The following is a 27,504-nucleotide window of genomic DNA, read 5'->3' on the forward strand; positions in this document are numbered from 1 at the left end:
AGGGAAGATTTTTTTTAAAGGATAAAGAGATCTGGACGTATCTGCAGGTGGTAGGAAGGGCTAGTGTATAAGCAGAGATCAAAGATTATATATTTAGAGAAAATGATTAAAGAGGCAAGCTCCTAAAAGGTGTATACATATATTTTGTTGTTGTTGTTCAGTAGTTTCGGACTGTTCATGACTCCATTTGGGTTTGTTTTTTTTTAAGCTAGGCAATGGGGTTAAGTGACTTGCCTAGGGTCACACAGCTAGTAAGTGCTATGTTTCTGAGGGTGGATTTGAACTCAGGTCCTCCTGAATCCAGGGCTGTGCTCTATTCACTTCACCACCTAGCTGCCCCCATTTGGGGTTTTCTTGACAGTTACTGGAGTGGTTTGCCATTTCCTTTTCTAGCTCATTTTACAGATGAGGAAACTGAGGCAAACCCAGGGTTAAGTGACTTGTCCACAGAGCTAGGGTCTGAGGCCAGATTTGAACTCAAGTCTTCCTGACTCCAGGTCCAGCACTCTATCCATTTCACCACTTGCTGCCCAGGCACATAGTAGGCACTTAATAAAGGTTTATTGATTGATTGATTGAGATCTGAAGGTCAGTAGCTAAGAATCACAAGATCTGGTCATCCTAGATGGATGGAGTAAATCTCAAGGGAAATGAGGTTACTGAATGCTCAATTAATTGATTAATTGGAAGTGGTAATGAGGAACAATGGATATGCCTCCTCTTTCTCCTGACCCAGTTGGGGAGACAGAGAGGCATGAGAGGTCCACCCCGCGCTGAAGAAGGTGGTCCCTAATGCTGCTTCTTCTGGTGGGAGCCAAGCATGTAAGAAGAGGGAAAGAGTGTGGAAGAGGGCTAACCCAAGGGTAGCTGTTAACAATAGAACATGAGTTCTGGGAGGGCCCCAGGAGGGATGGGGAGAGGGCTCAAGTGGACCTAGAAGAGGGGGGAGTGCTGGGGAAGAGCAGTTAGTATATCATCAATGTGGAATAGTAGACAGTCACACCCTCTCCAATAAGCTTGGCCCCAGTCAGATGATTCGATATTAATTTTTAATTAATTTTACTTTCTCACAATCCTGGGGGAAGGGAAGGATCCAGGGCCTGATCTCGGGCAGGGTCCAGAAAGCCAGGTTGGGAGAGTCCTGATAGTTGGCCCCCGACAGAGCCACAATCTCCCTAGACTGTCAGCCCTTCGCTGACCCCCATCCTTCCTGAGCCCTAATCCCCTCACTGAGTTGTCATCCCACAGTGGCCTCTCTTCTGCCCTCATCTCATCCTCCTCCCCTCCACTGAGTTTCTTTCCCAGACTGAGGGTCCATTCCACTGACCCTCCTCTCTTTTGTTGGGCCCCTGTCCTCCTCACTGGGTCCCCACCCCTACCACTGAGCCCCCAGATGACTGAGACCCCATCCTCCTGAATTCCTAGCCCTCTCATGGGGTCCCCCCCTTTTCACAGATTCCCTAATTTCCTCACTATGCTGCCAGACTCTTCACTGAACCCTCACCGTCCTGGCTGAGCCACCCAGACACCGCACTGCATCTCCAGACCACTCCCTGATCCACATCCTCCCCCCTGATTATCTCTGAAGGCTGATTTCCCAGGAGCCCTGGCAGCCACCAGTTGCCCTCAGGCCACCGAAGTCCTAGCCTAGGCAGATCCCAGACTTCCTCTTCCCCAAGTCTGATCCCTCTGGAGCCCTGGGCCTCTGTGGTCAGGTCGGCCTGGAGAACCAAGGGCGGGAAGAGGAAGGAAAACTTCCCCCAGTGCCCCTGGGGAGCAGCTGAGGCATCAATCATTGGTCCTCAGGAAGCCGCTGACCTCAGGGCTGGCCTGGCAGCCACAGAGCCCAGCAGGCTCTGGGAATGGCTGCGTGCCAGCAGTCTGGCCCGGGCTGGGATTCCCACTGGAAACAGGGCCTGGATGGGCGACCTTTCCAAGCCTCGGCTATCCTGGGAGGAGGTCCCCACCCTGGGCCAAGGGAAAGGATGCCAGGCCCTGCTAAGGAGGAATGCCAAAGGGGAGAAGCCCCCCAGGGCCCAGAGATGGGGGCAGGGAAGAGAGGAGGACAAGGAAATTCAATTTCCCCCACTAACATGGGAAGGCTTAACCCCTTCCTGCCTGCCCCCATGTGAAAGCAGGGAATGGGGATGGCCAAGTGTCCCAAGTTCAGGGAGCAGAGCACGGGTGAGGAGGAAAGGCAATATTTAGAAAAAGCCAGGGATCCCAGATCTGGAAGGGGCTCCCCATGTCACTAGGTCCAATCTTCTCATTTTACAGATGGGGCAACTGAGGCCTCAGGACACAAAGGTGAGCTCCAGCTCCTTCTGGAGAGGGAAAGCACAATCTCTCCATACCCTCCCCCTTTTGCTCCTCTGCTCCCCAAACCCTCAGGGGTGGCACCCCAAAAGGGGCCTAGTGTGGGAAAGAGGGAGAGATAGAAAGATGGTCTCTGGGGGCAGCTAGGTGGCACAGTGGATAGAGCACTGGCCCTGGATTCAGGAGGACCTGAGTTCAAATCCGGACTCAGACACATAACACTTACTAGCTGTGTGACCCTGGGTAAGTCACTTAACCCCACTGCCTAGCCAAAAGAGAAAAAAAAAAGATGGTCTCTGTTCCACTGGAATGTAAATTCATGGCGGGTAAGGCTGATTTTATTCTTTGTATTTCGATCCCCCCCAGGATTGATCCGGTTGATTGATTGCACTTAGGGAACCCCAAGTTGTAGAGGAGAGGGGGCAAAGAGACAGCAGTAATAACAATTCTAAGACAAAAACGGGCTTTGATTTCCCCAAGGAAAGGCCAGCAAAAGAAGACTGTTTTGAGAGGCAAGTGTGGTGCAGTCGATAAGATACTGGATTAGGAGTGAGGAAGACCTGGGTTCAAATCTCACCCTTAAATACGTACTATTCTTTTTTTTTTTTTTCAATTCAATAAACATTCTTTAAGAGTCTACTATAAGCCAGGCACTGAGCATACAAATAAGGAAAAAGATAATCTCTGCCCTCAAGGAGCCTACAATCTAAGGAAGAGGAAAAGAGGCTGGAAAGAGGGGGGACCTGGACTGGGGCCCTGATGTTCCTTAGAGTCCAAACCAAACAAAGCTTCTGATATAAAGTTCAAGTCCTAGTCTTCTAGAAAGGAAAGCTTTGAGAAGTAGGTTAGCTGTGTGACCCTGGGCTAGTCACTTAACCCACACATGCCTCACTTTCAGCATTGATAAAATGAGCAGAACTTGATGGCCTTCCAGCTCTCCATCTTGAATCCTACAGTTTTCAGTTCCACAAAGTCCTTGCTGAACAATCACTCTGGGAGTGGTTATTAATGTGTGTCAGCACCATTAGCACTATTATACAAGCGAAGAAATTGGGGCGCTGAGAAGCCAGTCACAGAGCTAGGAAAGGGAGTCAGAGACCAGTGTTCATTCCCTACTCTCCTGCCTTTGGGAAGCTCCCTCTGTGGGGGGAAGACAAAGCCCGGAACTCGAGGGGCTCCCAATTTTGGGAGCGATGCAGCTGAACCCCGAGGGCAGCCCCCTATCTTAGACAGAGATGTTGCCATGGAGCAGGGAAAGACCTAACATTATGTTAAGGGGAGGGGAGCAGATAAACAGATAATCTGAGGGGACCTGCTGGAGGAGGTGGGCTCTGACGCCGCGAGCAGGGCTTGGGGTGCCCATGGGCCTCCCACTTGGGGGCGAGGCAATATCACGTGATTGAGGACTGCTCAGAGCTGGTCTTAGGCAATCCCTCAGGACTGTAAGTACAGGAAGCGGAAGGCTGAGTTAAGGGAAGAGGCAGCTCCTGGCTTGGCCCAGCCCTGCCCAGCTGGCCCTGCCCTGCCCACATTCCGGAGGATGGGAAATCTGGGATTTTGCTGCCCCCTCCTGGCTCTGCTGCCGTCCAGCAAACATGTTCTACCTCTGGCAAGAACCACCCCATCACCTAATGGGCTGGGATGATGGAGGACTCCTAGGAACCCAGGGCTGAGGGACCATAGCCTAGAGCTGGGATCAGTCTCAGACATCCAGGGCCCCAGTCTCTGGTCTGCAGTCTGCTGAGCTGCTGGTCCCTCAGTTCAAATACCTCTCTTCCCTAGCAGGGGGCAGGTTAACACTTTCTTCCCTGGTCAATGGGCCCCCTTTCTTCCCACAACCCAGTGACAAGCATTTAGGTGCCCACTATATGTCAGTCGCTGTCTAGGTGCCGAAAACTCAAAAGCAAACAAAGATCAGAAAAAAAGAAAATCCTTTTCCACAAAGAGCTTGTATTCCACGGATAATTACACATAAAAGCATATTCAGAACAGCTGATTTATAGAGCTCTAAGTACTTTGCAATAATTATTTCATTCCATCCTCACAACCACCCTGGTTAGAGGTAGGTGGGATTATTATCCCTATTTTACAGATAAGGAAACTGAGGCAGACAGGTTAAGAAATTTGCGTCAGTGCCATGGATTTGAACTCAGATCTCCCTGACTCCAGGTCCAGAACACTAACCACTGTGCCACCAAGCTGCCTCACTTTATATGTAAAACATATACAAAGGACTCAAGTAGGAAGTGGCATAGAGAACTGGCCCCAGGTTCAAGAACTGCCTCTAACACATACCCGATGGTGAGACCCTGGTCAAGTCATTTAAACTCCCAGACACCCACCCAGGTAACACTCTAAGACTAAGCCAGGGAGAAGATACAGACTGGTAGAGAAAGGCCAGCCAAGTCATGGGCCCCATCAGAGACTCTTAAGTGAGGAGGTCATTCATTCTGGAGAAGGCGGGTCAGCCTTTGTGGGCATTGAAGTTTGAAGTGGAATAGTCCAACCCATATCCAAGAGGAATTCCTATCATAATCCACTTGGAAAGGAAACAACCAGTCTCTACTTAAAGCCCTCTGACCAAGGGGGTTCACCATCTCTCACCATGGCAATCCACTCTACTCCGGGACAGCTCCATGCATTAGGAAGGTTTTCCTCACACTTGGCTTCAATCTGCCTTTCCACACCATCCACATAGCTCCTGGTTCCAAATCTAACCTCTCTTCCACAAGACAGGCCTTCAACGGTCACCGTCCTCTCTCCATCCTCCATTGTTTCAAACTCAATTTCGTGGAACATGGGCTCCAGGCCCTTCACCACTCTGGCTGCCTTCCTCTAGACAACTCTTCAGCTTATCACTATTTCCGAACTGAAGTACCTAAAACTGAACATGGTACTCCATATGTATTCTAATGCAGAGTTATCACCTCCTTATTCCTGAAAACTATGCCTTCTCAATGTAGCCCAGGATCGAAAAAGCTTTCTTTTAGCTGTCATATCCCACTGCTGACTTATTATATTTGTAATCCACTAAAACCTCCTGGACATTCTTTTCAGATCTTTTGTCTAACATCTCCGCCATCCCGTGATTGGGAAATTGCCTTTTTGAACCCAAATGTAAGACATCACGTTCATCCCTGATTAATTTCATTGAATTAGCTTTGGGCCCCGTGCCTTCAAGATCTTTCTGTGTCTTATCACTGAATGGGTTAGCCACTACCCTTCCCATCTTTTGTCAACTGAAAATCTGATGAAGAGGCCATCAACACTTTTAACCATCACTAATAAAGACGTTGAACAGCACAGGACCAGCCATGGAGAGAGAGGCACTCGCTCTACTGGCCATCTCTGGCCAGGTTGATAATAAATCATGACAACCATTTCTGACTCCAATTATGCGGTCATCTAGTACACACCTCTCCACCTACTACAGAAGAACTGTACATGGGACTTCACAGACTCTCTGCCAAGATCTGGGTAAGTCATTTCTATGGAATTCCCTCACTGACCAACTTAAGAGACTTTGTCCAAAAAAGGAAATAAGGTTATTTCGGCATGAGCTATATTTGACGAAGCCCTTTAGGCTCAGATATTCACCGACCGTCTATTTAACATCCATTTCAGGATCGCTCTAGGACTCAAAGTCAAGTTCACTGGTCTATAACTTTCCCATTTTTGAAAACTGGGACATTTGCACTTCTCCTCACAACACTGTCTTGCACTCGTTCAAATATTACAGACAGTGGCTCATCAGTCCCTTCTGGCCAGTTCTTTCAGTATCTGAGGATGCAGTTAGTTCACCTGGGCTAGGTGGGTGGGGCTGTGTCATACAGGTAACAGCAAGAAGGCCAGGTTGGCTGACCCATAGTAGGCACACAAACACACCCAACCTCTCAGTCCAAAGGGGTCAAATGAGTTTATGGCCCTGCTCTTGGACCGGGAAAGCCCCTCTGATCTTTCCTTCAGACCTCAATCTGCAGCTTCAGAGGCATTATTAAGCGCCTGGGGCTGGGAAAGAGGAAGCCTGGTACTTAGTACCGGCCATGCTTCTGCTTTGCTGAGTTACCCTAGACAAGTGACTTCCCTTCTCTGATATCTCCCCTTCAGAGGTCCCTCCTGGCTGTGACAGGCTAGGATTCTAAGTCAGGTTGGTCTTTGCTGCCAGTTAAGTCTCTTTGTCCCTTCATCCCTTGTCCTTAAGCTACCCCCAGGATGCACAAAGCAACCCAGCCCCACCTCCCCTCTCTAGTACAATCAAAGTCATTTTCTAGCTCCCGGGCTCGAGGTGACAGATAAAAGTTAATGTGAGAACAGAAATGTTGGCCAACCAGAAACAATTGTGCCACTTACCAGGGGCCTCCTGGAAATAGTACCAAAGCCTCAGGAACGATTCAGACAGGGAGGCTTTCAAACTAGATTGAGAGTGGAGAGGGCGTTTGATTTTGGCTCCAAATACCAGACCCTCCTTCCACAATCACAGTTTGTACTTCCAGATTTGTAAAGTGTTCTACAACATTAACATATCCTCCCATAATCCCAGAAGATAGGTGCTCTTAAGATCTCCATTTTACAGATGAGGAAACTGAGGCAGAGGTGAAATGCCTTGCCCAGACTCACACAGCTTGCACACATCTGAGACCAGATTTAAACTCAGATCTACCGGACTCTGGGTATACCTGACTCCTCTTCTTCCTGCTGTCTCCCCTGATCCAAGGAGCGCTTGCTGGACATTTCTTCTAAGAGACAGCTCCTTGGCTGAAATGGTCATCACAGAATCCTACTGGAAACTGAGCCCAAAATAATCACTTGCTGAAGGTCACCCAGCAGAGCTGGAACCTGGGTCCTCCAAATCCAGGTCCTTTTCAGGGGCCTTGTAGACCATCTCCTCTGGGCTTGAGTCGATAAACGGGGAAATGAATTGAAGAATGGGTAAGGAAATTTTCCACATCAGTGGCCCAAGTATGGAATCTCCAGGATCCCAGCACAGGATTTTTCCACAGGCCCACATACCTATGCCCATCCAGAGGCAGGTGGACCTAGGTTAGAAAGGGGCGAACCGCCAGTTAATGAGTACCCCACCCAAATCACCAGGCTCGAAAGCCCATTCAGGCCTTGAGTTCCTAGCCCCAAGAGCCCAAGGATGGGGCAGGGGGCCAGGAAGCTCACACTGTTCCCTCTCCCACCCCTCTGAAGTGCCCAGACAGGCTCCTTCAGCTTCAGGCCTAAGGCTCAGGGTCAGGGAAGCCTATCTTTCCAAGCAGAAAGAATCCTGAAATAGTCTGTAAGAAGGCATAGGAGGAGGGGTGCTCTTCAGCTGAGCAGGTTAGAGAGGATGGATGCCCTGGGCTAGGATCTGGGGAGACTAGGAATTCCTGTTCTGTAGACAACACAGTGACTCATTTGGTGACCTCCCAAAGGTCCCTGCCTCTTCCTGGGCCTCGGTTTCCCATCTACAAAACAAAGGAGTTCAACTAGATGATCTCTCAAGTTCTCCTCCAGCTCAGACGTTCCCTCTGCCCTTCCAAATTGGATAAGAATTTTAGGTCAGTCCAGGGGTAGTAGCTGTTCCTCCTGGGGGTCCCTCTTGGGCTGAATCACAGAGGGGCAGGCTAGAAGCGGACAGAGGGGACTCCAAGGCCAAGGTTTTCCCTCTCTTTAGGGCTGCCCTCCCTGGGCTTTGAGAAGGCGGCAATGGGACCTTCCAGCCAAACCCTTCCCCAGTTTCTGGGAAGCTGCTGAATCCAAAGTCTTCAGAATGAGGGAGGGGCAAAAGTAACAGGACTAGGATGAGAGCATAGGGACCATTCCTTCCTTTTCCCCCAACTTTCAGAGGCCAGCCCAGGACTGAGGAAGAGGAACCGGTACCCTTGACACCCCCAGAGTTGTTCTAATTCAATAAAAACTCCAATGTAAGTTACATTACAAAAATAGCAAAGATATAGACCCCACTCTCAGCCCCTCCCCAGCAAAGGGGAAGATGCTGGCATTTCTAGAGACAGCAGACACTAGCCTGGCTTCCTGCTTCCACTGAAGGATCTGCCAAATGGGAAATGGAGGACAAGGTCCCCCCATCCACAGCTCCCTAAAGCAGCCTCCCCCTAACTAGAAGGACCAAGCCCAGGGACACGAAGCAAAGGGGACCAGTCTGAGGAGCACTGAGCCAGGACCAGGGGCAGGGGATGTCCATCCAAGAGGAGAGGGAGGGTGGGGGCGCAGCTCAGGAGGCTCCCACATAGCTGAAATGATTCCGGTCGCCCTCAGGGAGGCTCAGGGCCAGCGCCAGGCTGGGCTTCCGCTCCAACTCCTCATTTGGGGGGGGCTTAGGGGGGCGAACCTTGAAGAAGTCTGAGACATATCGTACCTGAAAAGGGAACAGGCCAGTGAGGGGAATGAATGAACGAGTTAATGAAAAGGAATATAATTTACTATGTGCAAAGCACTAGGAGCCAGAAAAGCAAAAGCTGTTGGGAGAGAAGGGGAAGAGGCAGGAGAGACAGCCAGGAGAGCAAGAGAAGGGCTGGAATACCCCAAAGACAGGGGAGCCCACAGATAGCCCCAGGGGGTGCATGTGGTCCCTACCGTGAGCCCAGCGACGAGTGCCCCCTGCAGGAGACCAGTCAGCACGTCACTCCAATGGTGTTTGTAGTCAGCCACTCGAGTATATCCCACATAGAGGGCAAAGGCCACCAAGAAGAACTGGATGGTGGGTCTCAGGAGCCGTGCCCACCGCCAGCAAAGACGGGCCTGCACATACAACTGCAGGGGAGATTGAAGCATTCATGGGGCTGGGCTGGGGGAAGGCCCTCTCTGCCCTCTCCCACCTCGCTCTCCCTCCCTTCTCCAATCCCTTCCCACCCTTCTGCCGCTGGTCTAACTGGGAGACTCAGGAGTCCTGGGGGACCCATCAGGGCTCACTCACCACAAGGAAGACCATGCAGTACATGCCAAAGGAGGAGTGGCCAGAATAGAAGGACAACCTAGGGGAGGAGCAAAACCATGTCCTGGAGGGTCAACAGTCTCCCTCCCCTCTAAAGCTGACCCTCCCACCACTCCCCAGCCCCACTCCCAGAAAAGATGCACTTGATAGGATATTAGGATACAGAACATCAGAGCTGGGAGGGCCCTTAGAATACAGGATGTCAGAGCTGGGAGAATCTTTAGAACACAGAATGTCAGAACTGGGAGGACCCTTAGAACACAGAATGTCAGAGCTGGGAGGGTCCTTAGAATACAGGATGTCAGAGCTGGGAGAATCTTTAGAACACAGAATGTCAGAGCTGGGAGGACCCTTAGAACACAGAATGTCAGAGCTGGGAGGGTCCTTAGAACACAGGATGTCAGAGCTGGGAGGGCCCTTAGAACACAGGATAAGGGAGCTGGGAGGGCCCTTAGAACACAGGATATCAGAGCTGGGAGGCCCCTTAGAACAGTTTCATTCTTTGTGCCTTAGGGAAGTCAGGTCTCAATGGAGGAAATGCATCTCTTGGGCAGTTTGCCCTGTGGGCCCTGGCCCCCTTGCTTACCTGGACTCAGTGACATTTGCAGGGCTTCCCCGGCACACAGCCTCAGGCTGGACATAGCCAGAGCAGTTGACCCGAGACCAGTCTGGATCACAGACCGCTAGGAAGTTGGGGCGAAGGCGGCCAATCATGTACTTGGCTAGGTCAGTCAAGGACTGGCTCACACTTGCCCCAAAGAGGTAGGTGCCCAAGACCTTGTAGAGGGCAGCCACGTAGTTGTTGAAGTCTGATCGGGAGTAGAGACGCTCTGTGTAGACAAGGTAGGCCTCCCCAGATGAGACCTGCCAAGTAGAAGCTGGTTAGGCAGCACAGCCAGGGCTCAGCCAGGACCCAGGAGAGGGGCAGAGATGACAAAAGGGATTTATCTTTCTAGGGACATGACAGCTCAGGAAGGGCCTGGTGGTGTAGTGGGCAGGGCACTGGGACTGGGAGGACAGGGCTCCAATCCAGCCTCAAACACTCACTAGCCATGTGACTGGCCATGTGCTTGTTGTTTTCAGCTGTTCCCACATTGTCTCCTCCATTAGACTGAGGGCAGGGCCTGTTTTTGACTTTCTTTCTATCCCCAGTGCTTAGCAGTGTCTAGCACAGGTCTCTTCCCTCTTCCCTCTGCCATTCCCTTCTTCTTCCTATACCATAAGCTGGGCACCTTTTGCCAGCTGCCCCTAAATATTTCCCCAACTCTAGGTGGTAGGATTCCTAGCTCAGGAAGGGCAGTATCAACTCTCATCAGAGAAAAAGTCTCCCCTCTCCTATTGTCCCCCCAACCCCCACTCTGGGCCAGCTTCCCTTTCAGGCTGGCTGCTCCCAGAGGGCACAGCATCCTTACAATGATGACGCTGACAGTGATGGTAACACCAGCCAGGAGGCCATGGGTGATGGTGTCAGGGCGGTACGGGTATCGGATGGTGTCATCACTGCAATAGAAGCCTCTCTTGTACGGAGAGTTCACCAGCGTCAGGATGATAAGGGGCAAAGAAGCTTAGAATAAAGAACACAGAACAACATTACTGCTGGGAGGTCCTTAGAACACAGAGTGTTAGGGCTGGGAGGACTCTTAGAACACAGGATGTCAGGGCTGGGAGGGCCCTTAAAACACAGGATGTCAGAGCTGGGAGAGCCCTCAGAATACAGGATATCAGAGCTGGGAGAGCCCTTAGAACCCAGGATATCAGAGTTGGGAGGGCCCTTAGAACACAGGATATCAGAGCTGGGAGAGCCCTTAGAACCCAGGATATCAGAGCTGGGAGGGCCCATAGAATACAATGTCAGGGCTGGGAGGGTCCTCAGGACACAGAATGACAGAGCTAGGAGGGGGAGGTGGACACCTCCAGTCATCCTGATCCATATCTGGCCACTGGGCCCACATGGCTCTGGAGGAGAAGGTGAGGCTGGTGACTTTGCACAGCCCTGCCTCACTTAAATCCAATTGCTTGCATGTCATGGCCTCACCTCCCTGCTGTATGGTTCTCTTCCACAGCCAAGGACGAACAACAACCTGTGAGGAGTAGTAGCTGCCCCCTAGGGACGCAACTGGCCAGTTCCAGTTGGGCAAAGCAGCTCCTCTTTTCTTCCCTCATTCTCTCCCTCTGTCCACACAGAGAGTCACACCCTTACCTGTGGGTGCTCTGCCCAAAGGAATACAAATTTTGATCACTGAAACATAGCAAGCTATTTTGGGGTTTATGGGCTAGATTTCTTTTTTATGGACCATGCCAGACACCCAACTCACTCTAGGCTCTCAAGGACTGGCTAACAATAGGTCCCAGTCCAAGCCTCACCTGGTCATTATTTGGATCCCGACGGCTCAGAGTGAGTGTAAATAGCAATTGTTTCTGTTTTGGTCAGAAACCCTGAGGGCCTTCCCTTCCCAGATTTTTTTTTAACTAGGTACAAGAGGCCATTCTTTGACTCTTTTTATCTTTTTTAGCCTTAATCAATGAATGGCCTTTGTCTCAGACAAACTGTGACCTGGGAAAGTCCTTAGCTTAAAAAGGCCAGGGGTCTCCCACTGCATCCAGGGCCTTCTCTAGTAGTTCTGCTCTATATCTTGTCACTGGACCCAGATGGCTCTGAAGGAAATACTGAGGCTGGTGACTTTGCACAGCCCTGCCTCACAAATCCAGTTCACTCACACATCATGGCATCATCTTCCTGCTGTCATGGTCCTCTTTGAGAGCGAAGGACAAATAATAATAGGTCAGGGCTAGGAGGGTCTTTAGAACAGTGTCAGAACTGGGAGGGCTTTAGAACACTGGGAGGTCCCTAAGAACATACAATGTCAGGGCTGGGAGAGTCCTTAGAACACAGAATATCAGAGCCAGGAGGGTCCTTAAGACACAGAATGTCAGGGCTGGGGGGGGGGTCCCCTAAGAGATCACAGGGTGCAACTCTCTGATTTTACAGATCAGGCCCAGAGAGGGTTGGAACTTGCCACAGGTGATCAAGTCAGTGGTAAAAGGGAAGACTGGCATCTCCTCATTTCTGACCCAGACTGCTTCCTGCCCTCATCCTCCCAGCACTAGCAGCTCATGCCCAGAAGCACCCTGCCTACCCTTTGCCCTCAGCCCAAGAGGTGGCACATTCCCTGCTGGTTTTCAGGTGTGCTATAGGGCAGGGCCCACTGGACCGACCTCACCCAAGCACAGGCCTTGGACTCCCTTTCCTCTGGGGCCACAGGTAAAGAGCTGGCTCTCAGACTTCACAGGTTTGAAGTAAGGGAAAAAGGATCTTCAGGGAGGGCTGGGGAACGGATCCATAACAGGGTCTAAAAGGAAGGTCATCCTTCTCTGGATCCCACTTTTCTCCTCTATAAAAATGAGGGTCTAGTATTCTATCCTCGTCTCTAGTGAACCAGGTAACATCAGAGACGGAAAAGATTTACAGGACCCGAGAGACTAATGCAACTCTCCCTCCCTTTTGTATTTTACAGAAAGGAAGCAGTAGCCCCTAGCAGGGCCCCAGGGGAAGGAGATACAATGTAGGGGGTATTAACACGATCCCGGGGGCCACCGCTCCCTTCCCATCTCCTCCGTTAGGGAGGGATTAGGGATTAGCTCCAGACAGCCCAGGTTTGGCAGACTCCCCTCCCCCAGGCCACCTTAAAGGGCTACCTTTAGCCCAGGCTCCCAAAGCTCCAAGCCTCCCAGGCTATTGTCTTTCTGCCCCACAGTAAACACTCGCCCTTTGTCTGGGCCCTGGGGGAGGGGATCAGAGGGGGCCCTCAGGCTGTCTGCAGCAGCACCCCCCCTTCCAGGAAAACCAACCAGTCAAACTGGTTTGGGATAGGCAGGGGCCAGGGTCCCAGCTCAGATTGCCACCCTCCTTTCCCCAGCCACTCAGAGCTTTGATTAACCCATACCTGTCCCCTAAGCCTCCCACAATCATGATCTACAATTATGTCTCCCTAGAGGAGCAATTTCTGAGGCTAGCAGGACTGGGCCAGGAACCCAGGAAGGAGGTTAGGCCAGCTCGACTGACTGTGGTCTGTCTCAATGCGCAGGTGTACGGGGGATAGATGGCTCAGGTTTGTTGGGAATCAGCAAAAAAGGCCACAGAGCTCTGGCCAGGAAATCAGGAGTCCTGGGCTTAACTAACTGCCTGTGCGACCTTGGGCAAGTCTCTAAAATTCTGGGTTTCCTGTCTGTGGAACACAAATGCTGGCTATACGATCTCCATTTCAGCGCTGACGTTCTATGTTTTGAAGTCTTCTAAGACTGCGATTGTGGACGGGTCAGAAAAAGTCCCCGAAATAATCCTCCAAATTCGGAAGTTACATCAGTATAGAAGGGAGGACCTTGAGGTCCAGATCCCGAGATTTCATTCATTCAACCCGCTCGAACCCTCCCCGGTTCAGTCCTAAGGTCTCCCTCCCTCCAGGGACTGGCCAGGCTATGGTCAGACAGAGCTCTCGCAGATCAGGGCTCCCTGCCTGCTATGATTCATTGCCCCGGGGAGGGAAACAAGAGGAAGGGGGGCTGGCACAACCTACCCTGGTTGGAAGAGGGGCTAACTTCCTCGTCTTCTGAAGGAATTCCCATTTATAGGTGGGAGTTTACTCATAGAACTATAGATTATAATAGCTGTAAAGACACAGTGCAATCCAATCCTTTCATTTTACAGATGGGGAAACTGAGGCTCAGAGAAAGAGGGTTAAGCGCTCAACCCTAAGTCACGGAGTCTAGCGCAAAGCTGGGGTTACATTGTAGTTTGCTCCAGCGGTAGCTCCCCTCCCTCTCCCTCCACTCCACCCCCACCAAGAGGTCTTCTACATAGGGGAATCGCTCCTCAGACTCTAGGAGCGGGGGGCGTTGCTTTCAGCTCCCCAGCTCCAGCCTTTCCAGATCTGGGCCCTTGGAACACCCCCTTCGGTACTGACGCCCAAGTAGGAAGGCCCTTTTTTCCATTTCCTTCAGATGGCTGGGTCCTGCACAACTAAAGATGGGCGAGGGGTGCAACTGGATGGGGTAGGGGTCCGGTGATAGGAGGAAGGGTTGCCGCTGGAACCCCCGGCTTACCGACCACAAGGCACACCACGTCGAGCACCACGAACACCCTGTTCCTCTCCATGCCCGGCCCGGCCCAGCCTGGCGCTGGACGGCTGACTCCAAGCGCAGCTCAGACACGCCTCCGCTGTCCCGGGAGGTGGACGCGGACGGGGCGGGGGCTCTGGGTCCTCAGCCGGGGGCCGGAGAGGCGTAGAGGGAGGGAGGGAGGCCAGCCAAGCTGGGCCAACGGGAGGACAGGGAAAGGGAGCAGGGTCACATGGCGACCGAGCAGGGATGGGGCGGGCACCCGAGAGGCGTGGAGCAGGCGGGGAGGCTGGACTCTGGCCCCGTCCCGCCCCCGAAGGGAAAAGGAGGAGGAAGAAATGAGGTGAGGAAGAAGGAGCAGGTTCACGGGAAGCCAACCTTAGGACTGGAAGAGCCCCCTGAGGTCCGCCCCGTCCAGCTACCTTCTATCAAATGAGATAGCGTTTTGTCAGGCGATTGGCTCAGTGCCTGGCGCATTGTAGGCGCTCTATAAATCCTTATTCCCTTCCTTTCCCTGCATTTTGGAGATGGGGAAACCGACACCCAGACATCTCCAGGGTCATGGGGTGTACTAGTGGCAGGGCCGGGACTAAGGACCCGAGTCTCCTGAAAAAGTCCAAGGCTTTTATGCCATTGCCTCTTTTAATTTAGAGGTCATTTTGGCCAGTTTTCCTGAGCAAGTCCCTTCCCCCCCAGCCTCAGTTTTATCATCAGCAAAATTCTATCATAGCCGAAGTCCCTGCAAGGTCTGACGTCATCCCTCGACCCCCCCCCCAATCCGATTTCCCTTTGTTCATGGAGGAAACAGAGGAGGAATTCTGGAACCTAAGAGTAACTTTTAACTCACTTCTCAAATCAGAGGCAGTTGAGTGATGCAGTAGATACAACTCTGGGGCCTGCAGTTAGGGAGAGCCAGGTTCCAATCCTGCCTCAGACACTTAACTAGCTGTGTGCAACCTTGCAGCAGGTCACTTAACTTCTGCTAATCTCAGTTTTCTCAACTGTAAAATTGGGATAATCATAGCACATAATATTTGTTAAAGTGCTTCCTGCCTTCAGTCACTCCTTTTTCCAATCAATTCTGAAAGGTTCACTTCTGGAACCACTTCCATAAAGACTTTTCCTCCAGGCCCTAGTCCCCCTCCCCCACCTCCCACAGCAGAAAGTGTTCTCTTCCTTCTCTAATTTTCTTGGAGTACATGATCTGGGCCTTTGTCCTTAAGAAAAGCATGGTACTTTGAATCCTATTTCTCGTGTACATACTGCATCATCCCCTGCAAGCTCCTTGAGGTAAAGTGTTTTTTTTAATTTCTATATGGCCAGAATTTAGTACTTTGCAACTAGTAAGTACTTAATACTAGCTTGTTGAATTGTTCTAAAGTTCCATCTACTTCTGACCTTTGGTTATAAGGGAGGGAGGGAGGGATCCAAAATCCAGGTCCCTACTACATCTAGATGACAGCAATCCACTTTCCCACACTGAAGGTTGTGAATAACTCAGGTACAAAGATCTTTTCATCCATGGACCCTTAGGAATAAGAAGTGTTATTGAGGCCAGGAAAGAAGGCTGGGAATGGAGGACTCTCCAGGAGCCTCAAAATCATATAAAGAACCTTAAAAATTGAGTTAGTCCAACACTAGTTGGTAAAGACAGGGGTGGGGAGACTGAAAACCAAAGGGATTTGTTCACACATAGATCTTCTGATTCTCAACCCAGGGCTCTGATGGAGAAGCAACATTGCACAGTAGAAAGTGGATTAAAACCTGAAATCAGAGAAACTGGATTCCAATCTTGGCCCTGACACCTACTGTCCCAGTGACTTTAGCTCACTGTTTCCTCAATCCCCTGGGCCTCAATTTTCTCACCTACAAATCGTTGGGCTTGGACTACATTGGGGAGTTCAATAGGGTAGCAGACTGGACAAGTGGAAGAAGAGGGGCATGTTTCTAAGTTGGGGAAAGAATTTCCACATGCCTCTGGCTCTTTCATTTCATCGGCCTCTCATACCAATCCCAGGCACCACCATAACCTTCATTTCCACTAGATGCAGTCCTCAGATACTTTAGATGACACCTCTTTACTAGGATTTCCCCAAGTGACCTGCCTAACCCCTGAATGCTCTTGTAAGCTGTCTCAGTAGCTAAGGGTTCCCTGCTTTTTGTAAATGACAGCCTTTGGATAGAAATTTGGTTTCGTTTTTCCACCCCCATTTTATAATGGGGAGAGTGGAGTCATGGATCCCAACAGGGAAATATCTATAGCACAGGGAAGGTTCCAACTCACTGAGCAAAATATACTAATCCCTTCTTCAGTCGACTTGCTCTTCCCTTTAAGAAAGGACTTTCCTTGGAATATAGGATGTCGTTACCACAAGCTAATTTTTTCCTCATTCACAGTGGGGGTAGTGGTGCTAGGAATGTGGTTAGAGGATTAATCAGCTAATTAACCTTTCAGTTTACAGAACCGAAGTCTTGCTGACCTATTTTCATTCTGGAGAAGGTAGGGTGGAGGCTTGTCACACAAGAGATGGACCAGAACAGATTCCATCCAATAGGAGTCTCCTAAAACCAGAGGAAGGGACCCTGGATAAATTTTATCTGTATGGATCCCCAGAGGGTTGTACTCATACTGCATATAGAAAAACAGGATCTTGTACAGCTGAGAAATTGTGTAAATCAAACTCGATTTAAAACGTCCAAAGTTTTGAAATGATGTGGAGCATGCCTAAAAATACCCTTCGTCTCGGTCAGATTCCATTGGTAGTAAGAGCCCAAGGCTAGGTTCCAGCTATGACTGGTCTCCCTCCTCTTAGTCAGTCCATGTTGCCTATACAACCACAGCTGCCTGGCAGGATACTCAAGTACTCTAGAACCCCCGATCCCTGAAGAACCCTGGAACACTAACCTTCAGAAGTGTAAAGACCTTTCTACTTTGGGCCAGGACCAGGTCCCTGAAATAGCCCAGAACTGTCCCAGCTGGGTTCCTCCTCCCTTCACTGGTCCCAGCAAGCAGAAACTATCAGCTGGTAATCAATGCTTGTCTAATTGGCCCTGTTCTCAGCCATACCCATTGTTTCTTGGCTTTTTTTCCCTAATTTTTAATGGAATAACTTGCAAAAAGATTTGGTAGCTGCTTATCCTCACAGATGGCAAAGGGTTACTTTAGGAGACATAACCTCTTCTAGACCCACATTACAAACTACATCTGTGATTTTCTCCAAAATGGGGCAGGAACTACACATCTATCCACACACTTCCCTGAAATTATCAACGACACAACTACGTTGGCAGACAAGCCCTAGCCTTGCTAGATCCCAACCCAGTCCTATTTTGAGTCATGGAACCCAAGTGTTGAACTGATAGGCCCTCATTAATGCCCACCTCGATGGAATCATAGCCATTGATTCCACTGAGGACCTTAGCTCAAACAACAGCGAAGGCATGGGCTGTCACCACTTTTCTAAGGCAGCAAGGCTTCCCAATTAACACTATGACAAGGATACATCTTTGACTTCAAATCAAATTTAATAAATAACGGCGAGGGCTATTGAAGGCAGTTTTCACTTCACAGTGTGGTCCTTACGGGAGCGTTTGAGTCTGGCCCTCAGGAACAGCTCAGGGGGAAAACAAATGTGCTTCATGACATATGGACCTTGCAGGGGTAGGGGGGCAGAAGAAGCCACGGCCCCTGCCTAACCTTCAGGAGCCCACAGATTTGTAAACAACAGAAATATAAATAAATGGGAAAGGAGGGGCAGGGGAAGAGAAGAGGAAAAAAAAGAACAAAGCCCTCCAGCCATTCTGCAGAAAACAAAATCGAGGCGTGGAGGGAAAGGGGGCAAGGACAAGTGCCCTCTCTATATTGCCGGGGGAGGAGACTGCCTCCTTCCCAAGAGCCCTCAGCGATTCTGGAATCGAGCTGTGGCTGCTGCTTGCTTTATGCAAGCCAAGAGGCTAGACACTCCCATGCGGCCTCCACCCCCGCAGCCTGGCCAGGGCCGAGCCAGAAGAGGGCCCTCTCTCCCTCCATTTCACACAGAGTGGAGAACTGGGGTCTTTGCGCCTGTCGGGCACTCTGGAGCAAAGGAGGCAGTGGGCCCAGGAGGTGAGGTCATTTGATCAGGGCCGGTGGCCACTGCGAGACAAGGGTGGTGGGAAGAGCAGGGAGTGTAAAGTGCTGCTTGACCTGAAGTGGAAGGGAGCTGACAGGAGTCACTAAGGGCCCAAACACAGTCAAGAGGTATATGGCTCCGAGTCCGGCCCCTGCCCCACCCTTGCCCCCCCACGTTATTTGGCACCATGAGCAGCAGCTGGCCATCTTGCTGTCCTCTCTCCACATGCCCCTAGGGAGGTCCTTCTCCGGAAGGGAAAAGTCTTTCCCTTTGCCCAAGCCTTGATGCTGACAAAAGTCAGGAGCTGCCATCAGGCTGGGGGAGATTGCTGGTGGAAGGGGCTGGGCCAAGTCCCACTCACCCCCAAAGCCCGCCTTCCCCCTCCCCATTGGGGGGAGTGACTTGGACCTTTTCTGAAGGTCCTGGGGGGGGGTCCCTTTTCTGGGCTAGGCTGGCAGTCTCAGCAGACCCCTCCCAGAAGGCTCATCCTTACAGTGGAGGAGTGGTCCAAGAGGCCATCATGTCCGCTGCCAGCAACGGAAGTCCAGGGAGGGGTTGGGAGGCCGAGGTCCTCCTCCTTCCCACTCCCTGCAGGCTGCCCTCCAGCACCCACTCTACTCTGCCCTGGGAGTTGCTACCAGGTTTCAAGTTGAGCCGAGGGGGCTCGGGACCCTGCCAAGCACTGTTTCAGAGAACCTTCTCTGCCCCAACCCTTTAATGTGGCTGTGTCTGGGAAGGTCCATCAAGGGCCCAGAAGGCCCAGAGCTCCTCGTCCCCTTAGTTCCACCTTCCAAAATGGAGGAGCTGACCAAGCAAGGCCTGGGAGGAGCAGGATGGAAGTGGGAGGCAGGAGGACTCTGACAGAGGCAATAGCAGGACAGGCCTGGCATGGGCAGAAGGGAGAAGAGAAGTTGTCAGCCAGAGCCCTACAGTCTGAAAACAGTGACGCGTTAACAGAGAGGAGTCTCGGTGCACACACCTGCCCCCAGATTAACAAATCAACAGGTCATCACGTTACAGCTGTCAGAAGAGAAGAGAAAGAGAATTATTTTCATTTTCATAGGAACCACCCCCACCCACCTGCCAAAAAGAGATGCTGACTCTCCTCCCATTTGTGGGGCCTGGGTATTCAGGCCACAACTGCCTACGTGGCAGGGGCAGTCCTCCTGACACCCACATGGCTAGCCGGCTGGCCAGCCCTCCTTCCACTCAGGGTATGGCTCTAGGAGACCAAGGTGGGCCTCTGAACTTTATCCTGGGCCCTGCCGGCTTCTTGCCCCACACCTCCCCTTTCCATGTACTAGGTAAATGGAGAATGGATTTGACTGTGAGGAGGATGGGGAAGGAGTAAGTCTTGTTTGGGGGCTTTGGAGTGGGGGATGCTTACTGTGACAAGGGCTCAGGGTGCAGCACGGGGGCTGGGCAGGCAGGGTGGGCAGCCAGGAAAGGATTTACATCCCCGATGCCAAGGAGTCCAAAATCTGTGACCGACAGAGCCACCTGGGCAGGGGCCACGGCCTCCTCCGGGTCTCTGTCCAAATCCACATGGCTGGAAATGAGAGGTAGCTCCTCTCCAGGGAGGGCCGCAGGCAAAGCCAAATCCACTGCGAGCCGCCCAACAGGGGCTGGGTCCAGCTCTGCCCTGTCTGCGGCTGGCAGCGGATAGAAGCCTACGTTAGCTGGGGTAAGGGACCGCTGGGGCAGAGGGATGCCGGAGGGCTCCTCAGTTGGGTCCAAGGAGCAGTTGGCCTCCGAGGGTGTGCTGCATTGGCCGGACTCACTCAGGCTGCCCAGGCTGCAGGCTGCACTCTCCACACTGAGAGGTTCTGGGGGAAGGGAGAGGGAAAGAGGGATTGGGCAAAAGGGAGGCAATTCCACTTACATACTCCTCTCAGGACACCCCTGACACCCTCCCTCCCCTAAGATTTAAGTCCCAATACTGAGGCAATGACTCCCAAGTGCAACGAGGCTTTAACACTTTGAGTGATGGGGAGCTCACTACCTAACAAGGCAGCCCATTCTATTCTCTCTCTCACTGGCACATTTCCAGAGGAGCAGCATTGCAGAGAGGAAAAAGCCCAGGGCTAGAAGTCAGGACACCTAGGTTCTAGTTCTGGCTTTGCCATTGACCAGATCTTGGCCTTGGACAGGAGGCAGCGAATCAAGTATTGCCTTTTCAAATGTACTCACTGTAATGCAGACTGAGGAGAGGTGAAAGAGAAGAGTGGGAGTGGACAGAATTAGGCAGTGAGGTTTAAATGGGGTTGTTAGGGAAAGAGAAGACAGTTTTACTGATGAAAGCAGTAAAAACTGTCTACCCCAGTCCTGGCTTGGCCTGGCCCTCTCCTATAGGGTCTGTCTCACCCCTGGGGTAGGGCGCAGGCCCTGAGGTCAGGTTTACTCCCACACCGCCTCAGGGCACTTTATCCAATGTTGCTAGTAAGCAGCAGAGCAGGGACAAGAACCCGGGTCTTCTGTCCCCAAGGGTAGGGCTCCTTCCATTCCGCTGTCTCCACTCCCCCTTGGGAGCTACCTGTGCTTTCCATCGCCAGGTGGTCCTGGGGGAAGGTTGAGTCCAGGCAGTCAGTGGCAGAGGGGACAGGTGGGGAGCTCCGTGAGCGGCTAGAACCTTCTACCTCCCCGCTGTCTAAGTCGTTGTCTGCAAAGTCCCTGCAGAACAAAGAGGGCACCAAGAGGACACAGGCTAGAACCTAACCTGAAGACAAGTTGGGCAGCCTTTTACACCTCTTCCTCCCTCACCCTTTTCCCAGAGAGCCCCTTCTGGGAAGGGAACACCTGAGGAGCTGCCCATGGGAAGCTCTATCCCTCCCCTGCCACCGCCACTGCTCGGGAAAGGGGCCAGAGCTGGGGAAACTCCAACCAGGAGCCCAGCACCAGTGGTTTCCAGGGGCCTCCACGACGTTACTGATGGTACTGTGAGAAGCTTTTCACGCACGTGGCTCCGGGCTGGACGTACTTCTTCCGGCCGAAGCGGGTTTGCTGGGTGAAGTAATCATAACGATCAGACTTCTTCCACATGTAGTAGTATTCCACGCACTCACCCACTGAGCGTGTGCGCACCTGGAGTGAAACCACAGAATCCAAGAGCTTGAAGACCCTGCTAATCCAACTCACACCTGACCAAGCAATCTTTCCTCCAACCTGCCTCCCCCCGCCGGCCCCCCAAGTGGATCATCCAACCTCTGCTTGAAAACTTTCAGTCAGGAGACTCTCACTATCTCCTTCCCAAGACAGATCTTTGATTTCACTTTGAGACAGCTCTAATTACTAGTAAGTATTTTCTCACATGAAACCTCAATCTGCCTCTGTAATTTCCACTTACTGATGCCAAACCTGCCCTTTCGTGGGGGGGGGGGAAGGAGAACAAGTCTAGCCTGTCTTCTACCCAATGGCCCTTCAAATACTTTGAAGCTAGTGATGATGTCACACACCGTTCCCCCTATCCCTCCCAATCTCTCTTCTCTTTAGGTCAAACATTCTCAGTTCCTTTAACCAGACTATGTATGACTTGGTTCTCTTCCCTTTCACACCCAACTGAATGCCCCTTCCTGGAAGCACTTTTGCTATTAATGCCACTGACAGTCTCTGCCCCATCTCTAACATTCGCTGCACATGCTTACAGAGTCAGACTTTCTGCTCTCCTTCCTCCTCCCTACTCTTAACTTGGACTCTGTCCCTTGTCTGTTTCCTTAGGTTTGACCTGACAGCTTGGACTCCGCCCTTAGCTTCCTATGCGTTCACTTACCCTATCTGTTTCTACGCTCACCCTGCGACCCAACTGCGGCATTCACTAGGACAACCTGATTTCTATTTTCCTCTGCCATCCACCATTAGGTGCTGATGATACTGGGCAAGCACACAGATTCATTCATCTTTAAGGTCTGCTACCTTTCTCCCATCCACTCTGACAGGTCCCTGGCAGGTGCATGTAGAAAAGGCTGGTGGTTGCTGGGTCTCAGGGCAAAGCCCTCTACATTTCTGCTCCTGCTAGGGTTGTCTAACCTTTGGCTCTGGGACTGAGAAAAGGAAGAAGTGAGAGAGAAGGCCTGAAAAAGGAAGGATTTCTCCTACTCTGATCTGGGGAAAAGGAAGAATAAAGAAATTCACAGGAGCTGAATCGATTTCCTAGTTTTTCTGGTCAGGAATGAGGATGATCTTGTGTGTTATTTCCGTAGTTTCAAGTACCACAATGAACAATGAAGCGGAGGGATACATTAGACTAACTAAATAATTTCACAACATCTCCAAGTTCAGTATCTGTAGCCCTTGAGGGAATAAAAGGAGCATGTGACCATACATAACTAACTTTTTCTTTGGGAGAGGGAAAAGCCTGACTTTAGGCACCTGAAGGATTCTTGGAAAATTCTGTGTAAACCAAACTTATTTAAAATGTCCCAGGAAAAGCAACTTGGAACTCTCCGAGGAGAGTAATAGCCTGGGGTTCCATGCCTAGCCACCACACCAGGAAGCAATGGCAAAGAGAAAGGGCCAAAATATTAACAGCAGCATCTCTTATGGTGACAAGAACTAGAACCAAAGTGTGCGCCCGCTGACAAGACGATGATCTGAACAAGCCACGGCACATTAATGGAATGGAATGTGACTGCGCTGGGAGAGATGCAGAGTATCACAAATACAAAGAAATATGAAAAGGATGCCAAGTAAAATGAGCAGAAACTGGAAAAAACAATGTGCAAATATAAACAGAACAAAAATAATAAACACAATCAAACCTGAATGCCACCAAATTAGAAGGAACCTTCCTCACACTGTGCCACTCCGTTTCCGCATGTCACAACCTTTTCAATATGGTGATTAGTTTTGCTGAACTTTTTTATTCTTTGTTTTTTAACAATTCTTTATTCCAGGGGATGGATGAGAATGGAAGCAGTACGAATGACAGCTGATGTAAAGACCAAAGTTCGGGGTGGGACTGGAACTGACATCTGAGAACTCCAAGCTGAGGCAACCACTCCAGCCATCGGGGGCTGGGGCTGGCTCCCTCCTGAAGCTCATACTTCAAATCAGCAGTTCTTAACCGGCACTCTATCAACTTAGCACTTTTTTTTAGAATGATTTCAACATAATTAGTTTCCTTTGTCATCCTTGCATTTTATGTATTTAAAAGCATTTTTCTGAGAAAGGATTCATAGTTTTCAGCAGACTCACTGCCAAAGGGGTCCAGACACACAGAAGGTGAAGATGCCTTGTCTCAGAGCTGCCTAGAGCACTGACAGTCATTCTTCTCCTAGCATCCAAGGTTCCCATCGACCTTTCTAGCCTGATTTTACGTTACACACCTTCATGTATTCTGTATTCCAACCAATCGGTTCTTCCCTGAACTCAACACGCCACCTCCATTTTCCGTGCCACAGGCCATCTCCCCAAACCCATAATACATTAACCCCACATCTCTGCTTTCAGAATCCTCATTTTCTTCCACTGCTCAGCTCAGGTGCCACTTCCATTATGAAGTCTTCCTTGATTCCCCGAGCCTAAGATGAACTTTCCCCTTGCCTCCCTCATACCCTAATCCAAGCCACAGTCGTGTGTGTGTTGCTTTTTCTCACTAGACTATAAATCCCTCTTAGGGTTGGGGCTGTGGTGTTCTTCATCTGTGTCCAGCAGAGAGCAGGAGCTTAAGAAATGTTTGTGAAATTCCAAACTATGGGCTCCATACCTTGTTCGCCTGTATCAGGTGGAAATTTTTCCCATGGACCCTGAAGCCATGCTCAAAATTCCTACATTCTTCATCACTCCATGCACAAAGTTCATCTATAATAAGAAAAGAGAGTGGTCTGTGGGCTGGGGCTGAAAGGCACTGAGCAGGTCAGGCAGCCACAGGCAGGCCCTCTCACCTCGGATCACTTTCACGTTGAACCGAAGTCTCCGAAGTGCCTCTTCCACATTGAAGTTGCATTTCACCAGCTCATACAGGGCCTGGAGAGAGCAGAGAGGCCATGGCTGAGTCCCCCCCATCCCACACCTACAGAACCCCAAGCTGAAGATGACCAAGTTACCACCCTTGATGACAAATCCCTGGAGCTATGGCCACAAGGAGCCCGGGAATGGAGTCATGTGGTTTCAGGGGCCTGGCTTCTGCCTCAACTTTGGTGGTCAGGGACAAAATCTTAGGAGGTACAGATTGTGGAGCTGACCTTAATAGGCAGAGGCTCTGGTCTGGTGCCTCCCTACTTCATTATTAGTTAGTCTTGACAGAGGTACAGCCGTATGGTTGGGCCCCAGGTATTCGAAAATACCTCCAGTTAGGTATGAAAAGGAATTACAGAATCAAACACTCAAAAGGACCCCATAAACCAGTTGCAATACCCCTCTCCTGCTTTACTCTACACAAAAGGAAACTGAAGTCCAAAGACCGGAAGAACATCTAGCCATACAGTTAGGATGTAGGTCAGAAGAGAATCTAGGCAACGTTTCTTTGACTTGTAATAGAGACAGAGATGCAAACCCTCTGCTCCAGGTACCATCAAAGCCTCTCTCTTTTGGCTCAGACTCAGAACCTTAGTATTCAAAAACACAAGGTTATCAGCAATATACCACAGGGTCAGGCTTTGTGCACCTTCAGGCTGCAATGCTGGCTCTGTCAGTAGAGTGATGTGGTTTGGGGAAAACCTTGGCTGCCTTTTGTGATGCCAAAGAGCAGGATAGAGAGAGGCCCCCCCCCCACCTTCCTGTAACTCACTATGTATCACACATCCAGAAAGGCACTGAGCCTCTGAACTGGTTCACATTTAAAGTCTGTCCTATTAGTTCTCTACTTATTTACTCCCAACTAAGTAAATTAAGACAGATAAAACTTAATTTTTAAGATCATAGGCTCTAGAGCTGAGAGGAATCTAGTCCAATTTCCTCATTTTAAAGACAGGGAAACTGAAGCCCAAAAAGACCATGAATTGCCTTGGGTCACTATGGAAAAGAGCTAGGATTCAAATTCAGGCTCTCTGCCTCTAAGCACACGCTGTCTCATTCTAAACCAGGATCAGATGACCCTTGCCAGCAGTGTGGAAGTATTCTTCCTCCCACTCAGGCTCACCTGCTCATTGTCTTTCACAGTTACCCCAACAGGGATCTGAGAGGTGGCCATCTCATCCCACTGCCGGTTCACTGCCCGGTACAGAAACTCTTCTACTTCCCCTTCAGGAAGGACATTGGGATCCCACAGCAACTGGTCTTCTTTCTCATAGACTGAGGAGAGAATAGAGGGAAGGGACACATTGACAAGATGACAACTCTTGCCCAATCAGCCCTATACAGGACAAGGGTGCAGGGGTCAAGGGGTATAACAAGAACTTAGTCTGCAAGGGCATCGTGCTGGAAAGCCTCAGGTAATTTTCTTCCTACAACCCCCAGCACCACTTCTAAGTGTTTCTAGCATTATTTAGCAGAGATCTTTTTGATACTTCATACACTGGCATATTACTATGCCAAACCTCTCCCATGGCTTACTACGCATCTCACCAGACATTCAAGGCACCACCAGCCTGATACTTCCCTCCCTTTCCAGCCTCATGTGCACTATCCTCCAGGCAACTCAAAGGCCGCGCTATCTACCACGCATGCTGAACACACCCTGGATTTAATTACTTTCGTGCTTTTCTTCCTGTTGTTCCAGATGCTCAGAACAGCTTCACACGCTGGAAAGGAGAGACCTGCAAGGGTCCACATACTTTATTCAATAACAGCAGGACAGGAACTAGGGTGGTAAGGAGGGCGAAGTGCCTTTGGATATTACTATGTACTCTTATGAAGAGATGCTGAGAACTGGGCAGGAGGTACACGGTGGAAAGAAGTTAGGGAAACTCAGTAAACCAAACCAGAACCCAGTGTCCACATTCTGCTCTCAGTGTCTCCTTTTAAGTTCATCTGCCAGGCCCTGCTGGAAGGGGAAGAAGTGAGTCACCTCTCTGGAACCCATATCCTGCCAGCCAACTCTTGGTTTCTGGGTGAAATGGCCCCTGCTGATCGCCTGCAATCTCAGGCTGGCATGCAAATGGATGACCCTAATCCTCATATAGGGCACCTCACTGCTTCCAAAGCCAGAGTTGTCACTATCTCTAAGAAGGTCTGACTGAAATCAACTTGGTGGGAGAAGGGACTCTGGGAGATAGTCTATTTTCAGATCTCTGGAACCCTAACTTCAACTGAAAGGTCACATTCCTTTGTGGCCTTTATACCTGAAAAAGCCCAGAAGGGGAGAACAAGCGGAGCTTTCAGAAGCCAAGCTTACAGAGTAAGTTCAGGCCAAAGCAGAGGGAAAAGACATGACAGAGCTACTGGCGCAGTAAGGGGTGCTGAAAGGGGATCTTCTACCTTTCTTTTCCTCTCAGAAATCAGAGAGATGAACAGGATCTCAGAAGCTATCTCACTTAACCCAAGCCTGGCAGTCCACCAATGGTTGCTGAAAGGCTTCCAGTGAAGGGGGATGCACTAGCTCTGGAGTAGGGGTGTTCTAGGGTTGGATCTCTAGCTGGCAGGTGGTTTTCCCTGACGAGCTGATACAGCCTCCTCGGAGCTTCTGCCCCTTACTCTTGGTTCTTGCCTTTGGAGCTAAGCGAGACAAGTCTATTCACCTTTTTCACAAAACCACCCTTTACCTATTTACGAGGTAACCTCTGCATTTTATCTTTTCTTGGTGAAATATCCCTAACCAATCTTCATATTCCATGTCCTCTGGGTCCTGCTCAAGGGAGATAATCCTTGATATTGGAGAATGAAGCTGACCTGGTGGGGGCCAGCAGTTCAAAGATGCCTCAAACATGCCCCTTAGAGGGAATGAGGCCCCAGAAATCCACTGGGCCCTTCCTCAAGAGTCAGACAGGTCCAAGTAACTGGACGTTGGCTCTACTGTTGAGCATATACCTCCCCACCACTTCCATCTTTCTAAATCTGACTGACAATCAAATCAAATGCACATTATCTTTGGTACTGTAAAGGGTGTGTGACAACCTACTGCCTTTTGGCTCTACTCAGCATCACTATGTT

At 50.6% G+C, this 27,504-nt stretch overlaps 2 protein-coding genes across 5 annotated transcripts in view; both read right to left on the reverse strand.

Annotated features, from left to right (window-relative positions):
• Nucleotides 1-4,246: 4,246 nt before the first annotated feature.
• PLPP2 (phospholipid phosphatase 2) lies at nucleotides 4,247-14,624 on the reverse strand. The gene is made up of 6 exons (XM_021009017.2): nucleotides 14,354-14,624; nucleotides 10,666-10,817; nucleotides 9,840-10,117; nucleotides 9,236-9,293; nucleotides 8,896-9,072; nucleotides 4,247-8,677 (listed from the first exon to the last, which is right to left on the reverse strand). Exons 1-6 carry the CDS (start codon nucleotides 14,403-14,405, stop codon nucleotides 8,534-8,536), a joined length of 861 nt encoding a protein of 286 aa, XP_020864676.1. The 5' UTR covers nucleotides 14,406-14,624; the 3' UTR covers nucleotides 4,247-8,533.
• A 3,250-nt stretch (nucleotides 14,625-17,874) lies between these two features.
• The window catches only part of MIER2 (MIER family member 2), a 41,230-nt gene continuing 31,600 nt past the window's right edge, over nucleotides 17,875-27,504 (reverse strand). For 2 of the 4 annotated variants that reach the window (XM_021008950.2, XM_021008953.2), the window contains 7 exons: nucleotides 25,556-25,707; nucleotides 24,360-24,441; nucleotides 24,182-24,276; nucleotides 21,437-21,561; nucleotides 21,014-21,150; nucleotides 19,868-20,306; nucleotides 17,875-19,500 (listed from right to left, as the gene is read on the reverse strand). In XM_021008950.2, the coding sequence (XP_020864609.1) occupies nucleotides 19,479-19,500; nucleotides 19,868-20,306; nucleotides 21,014-21,150; nucleotides 21,437-21,561; nucleotides 24,182-24,276; nucleotides 24,360-24,441; nucleotides 25,556-25,707 (1,052 nt within the window). In that variant the 3' untranslated portion in view covers nucleotides 17,875-19,478. Of the gene's footprint in view, nucleotides 19,501-19,867; nucleotides 20,307-21,013; nucleotides 21,151-21,406; nucleotides 21,562-24,181; nucleotides 24,277-24,359; nucleotides 24,442-25,555; nucleotides 25,708-27,504 lie in introns of all 4 variants that reach the window. The other 2 variants (XM_021008951.2, XM_078154177.1) reach the window with 2 other exon arrangements.

This window comes from Phascolarctos cinereus, unplaced genomic scaffold (genome assembly GCF_003287225.1).
Source record: "Phascolarctos cinereus isolate Bilbo 61053 unplaced genomic scaffold, phaCin_HiC Scaffold_4;HRSCAF=312, whole genome shotgun sequence".
NCBI classification, from domain to species: Eukaryota; Metazoa; Chordata; class Mammalia; order Diprotodontia; family Phascolarctidae; genus Phascolarctos; species Phascolarctos cinereus.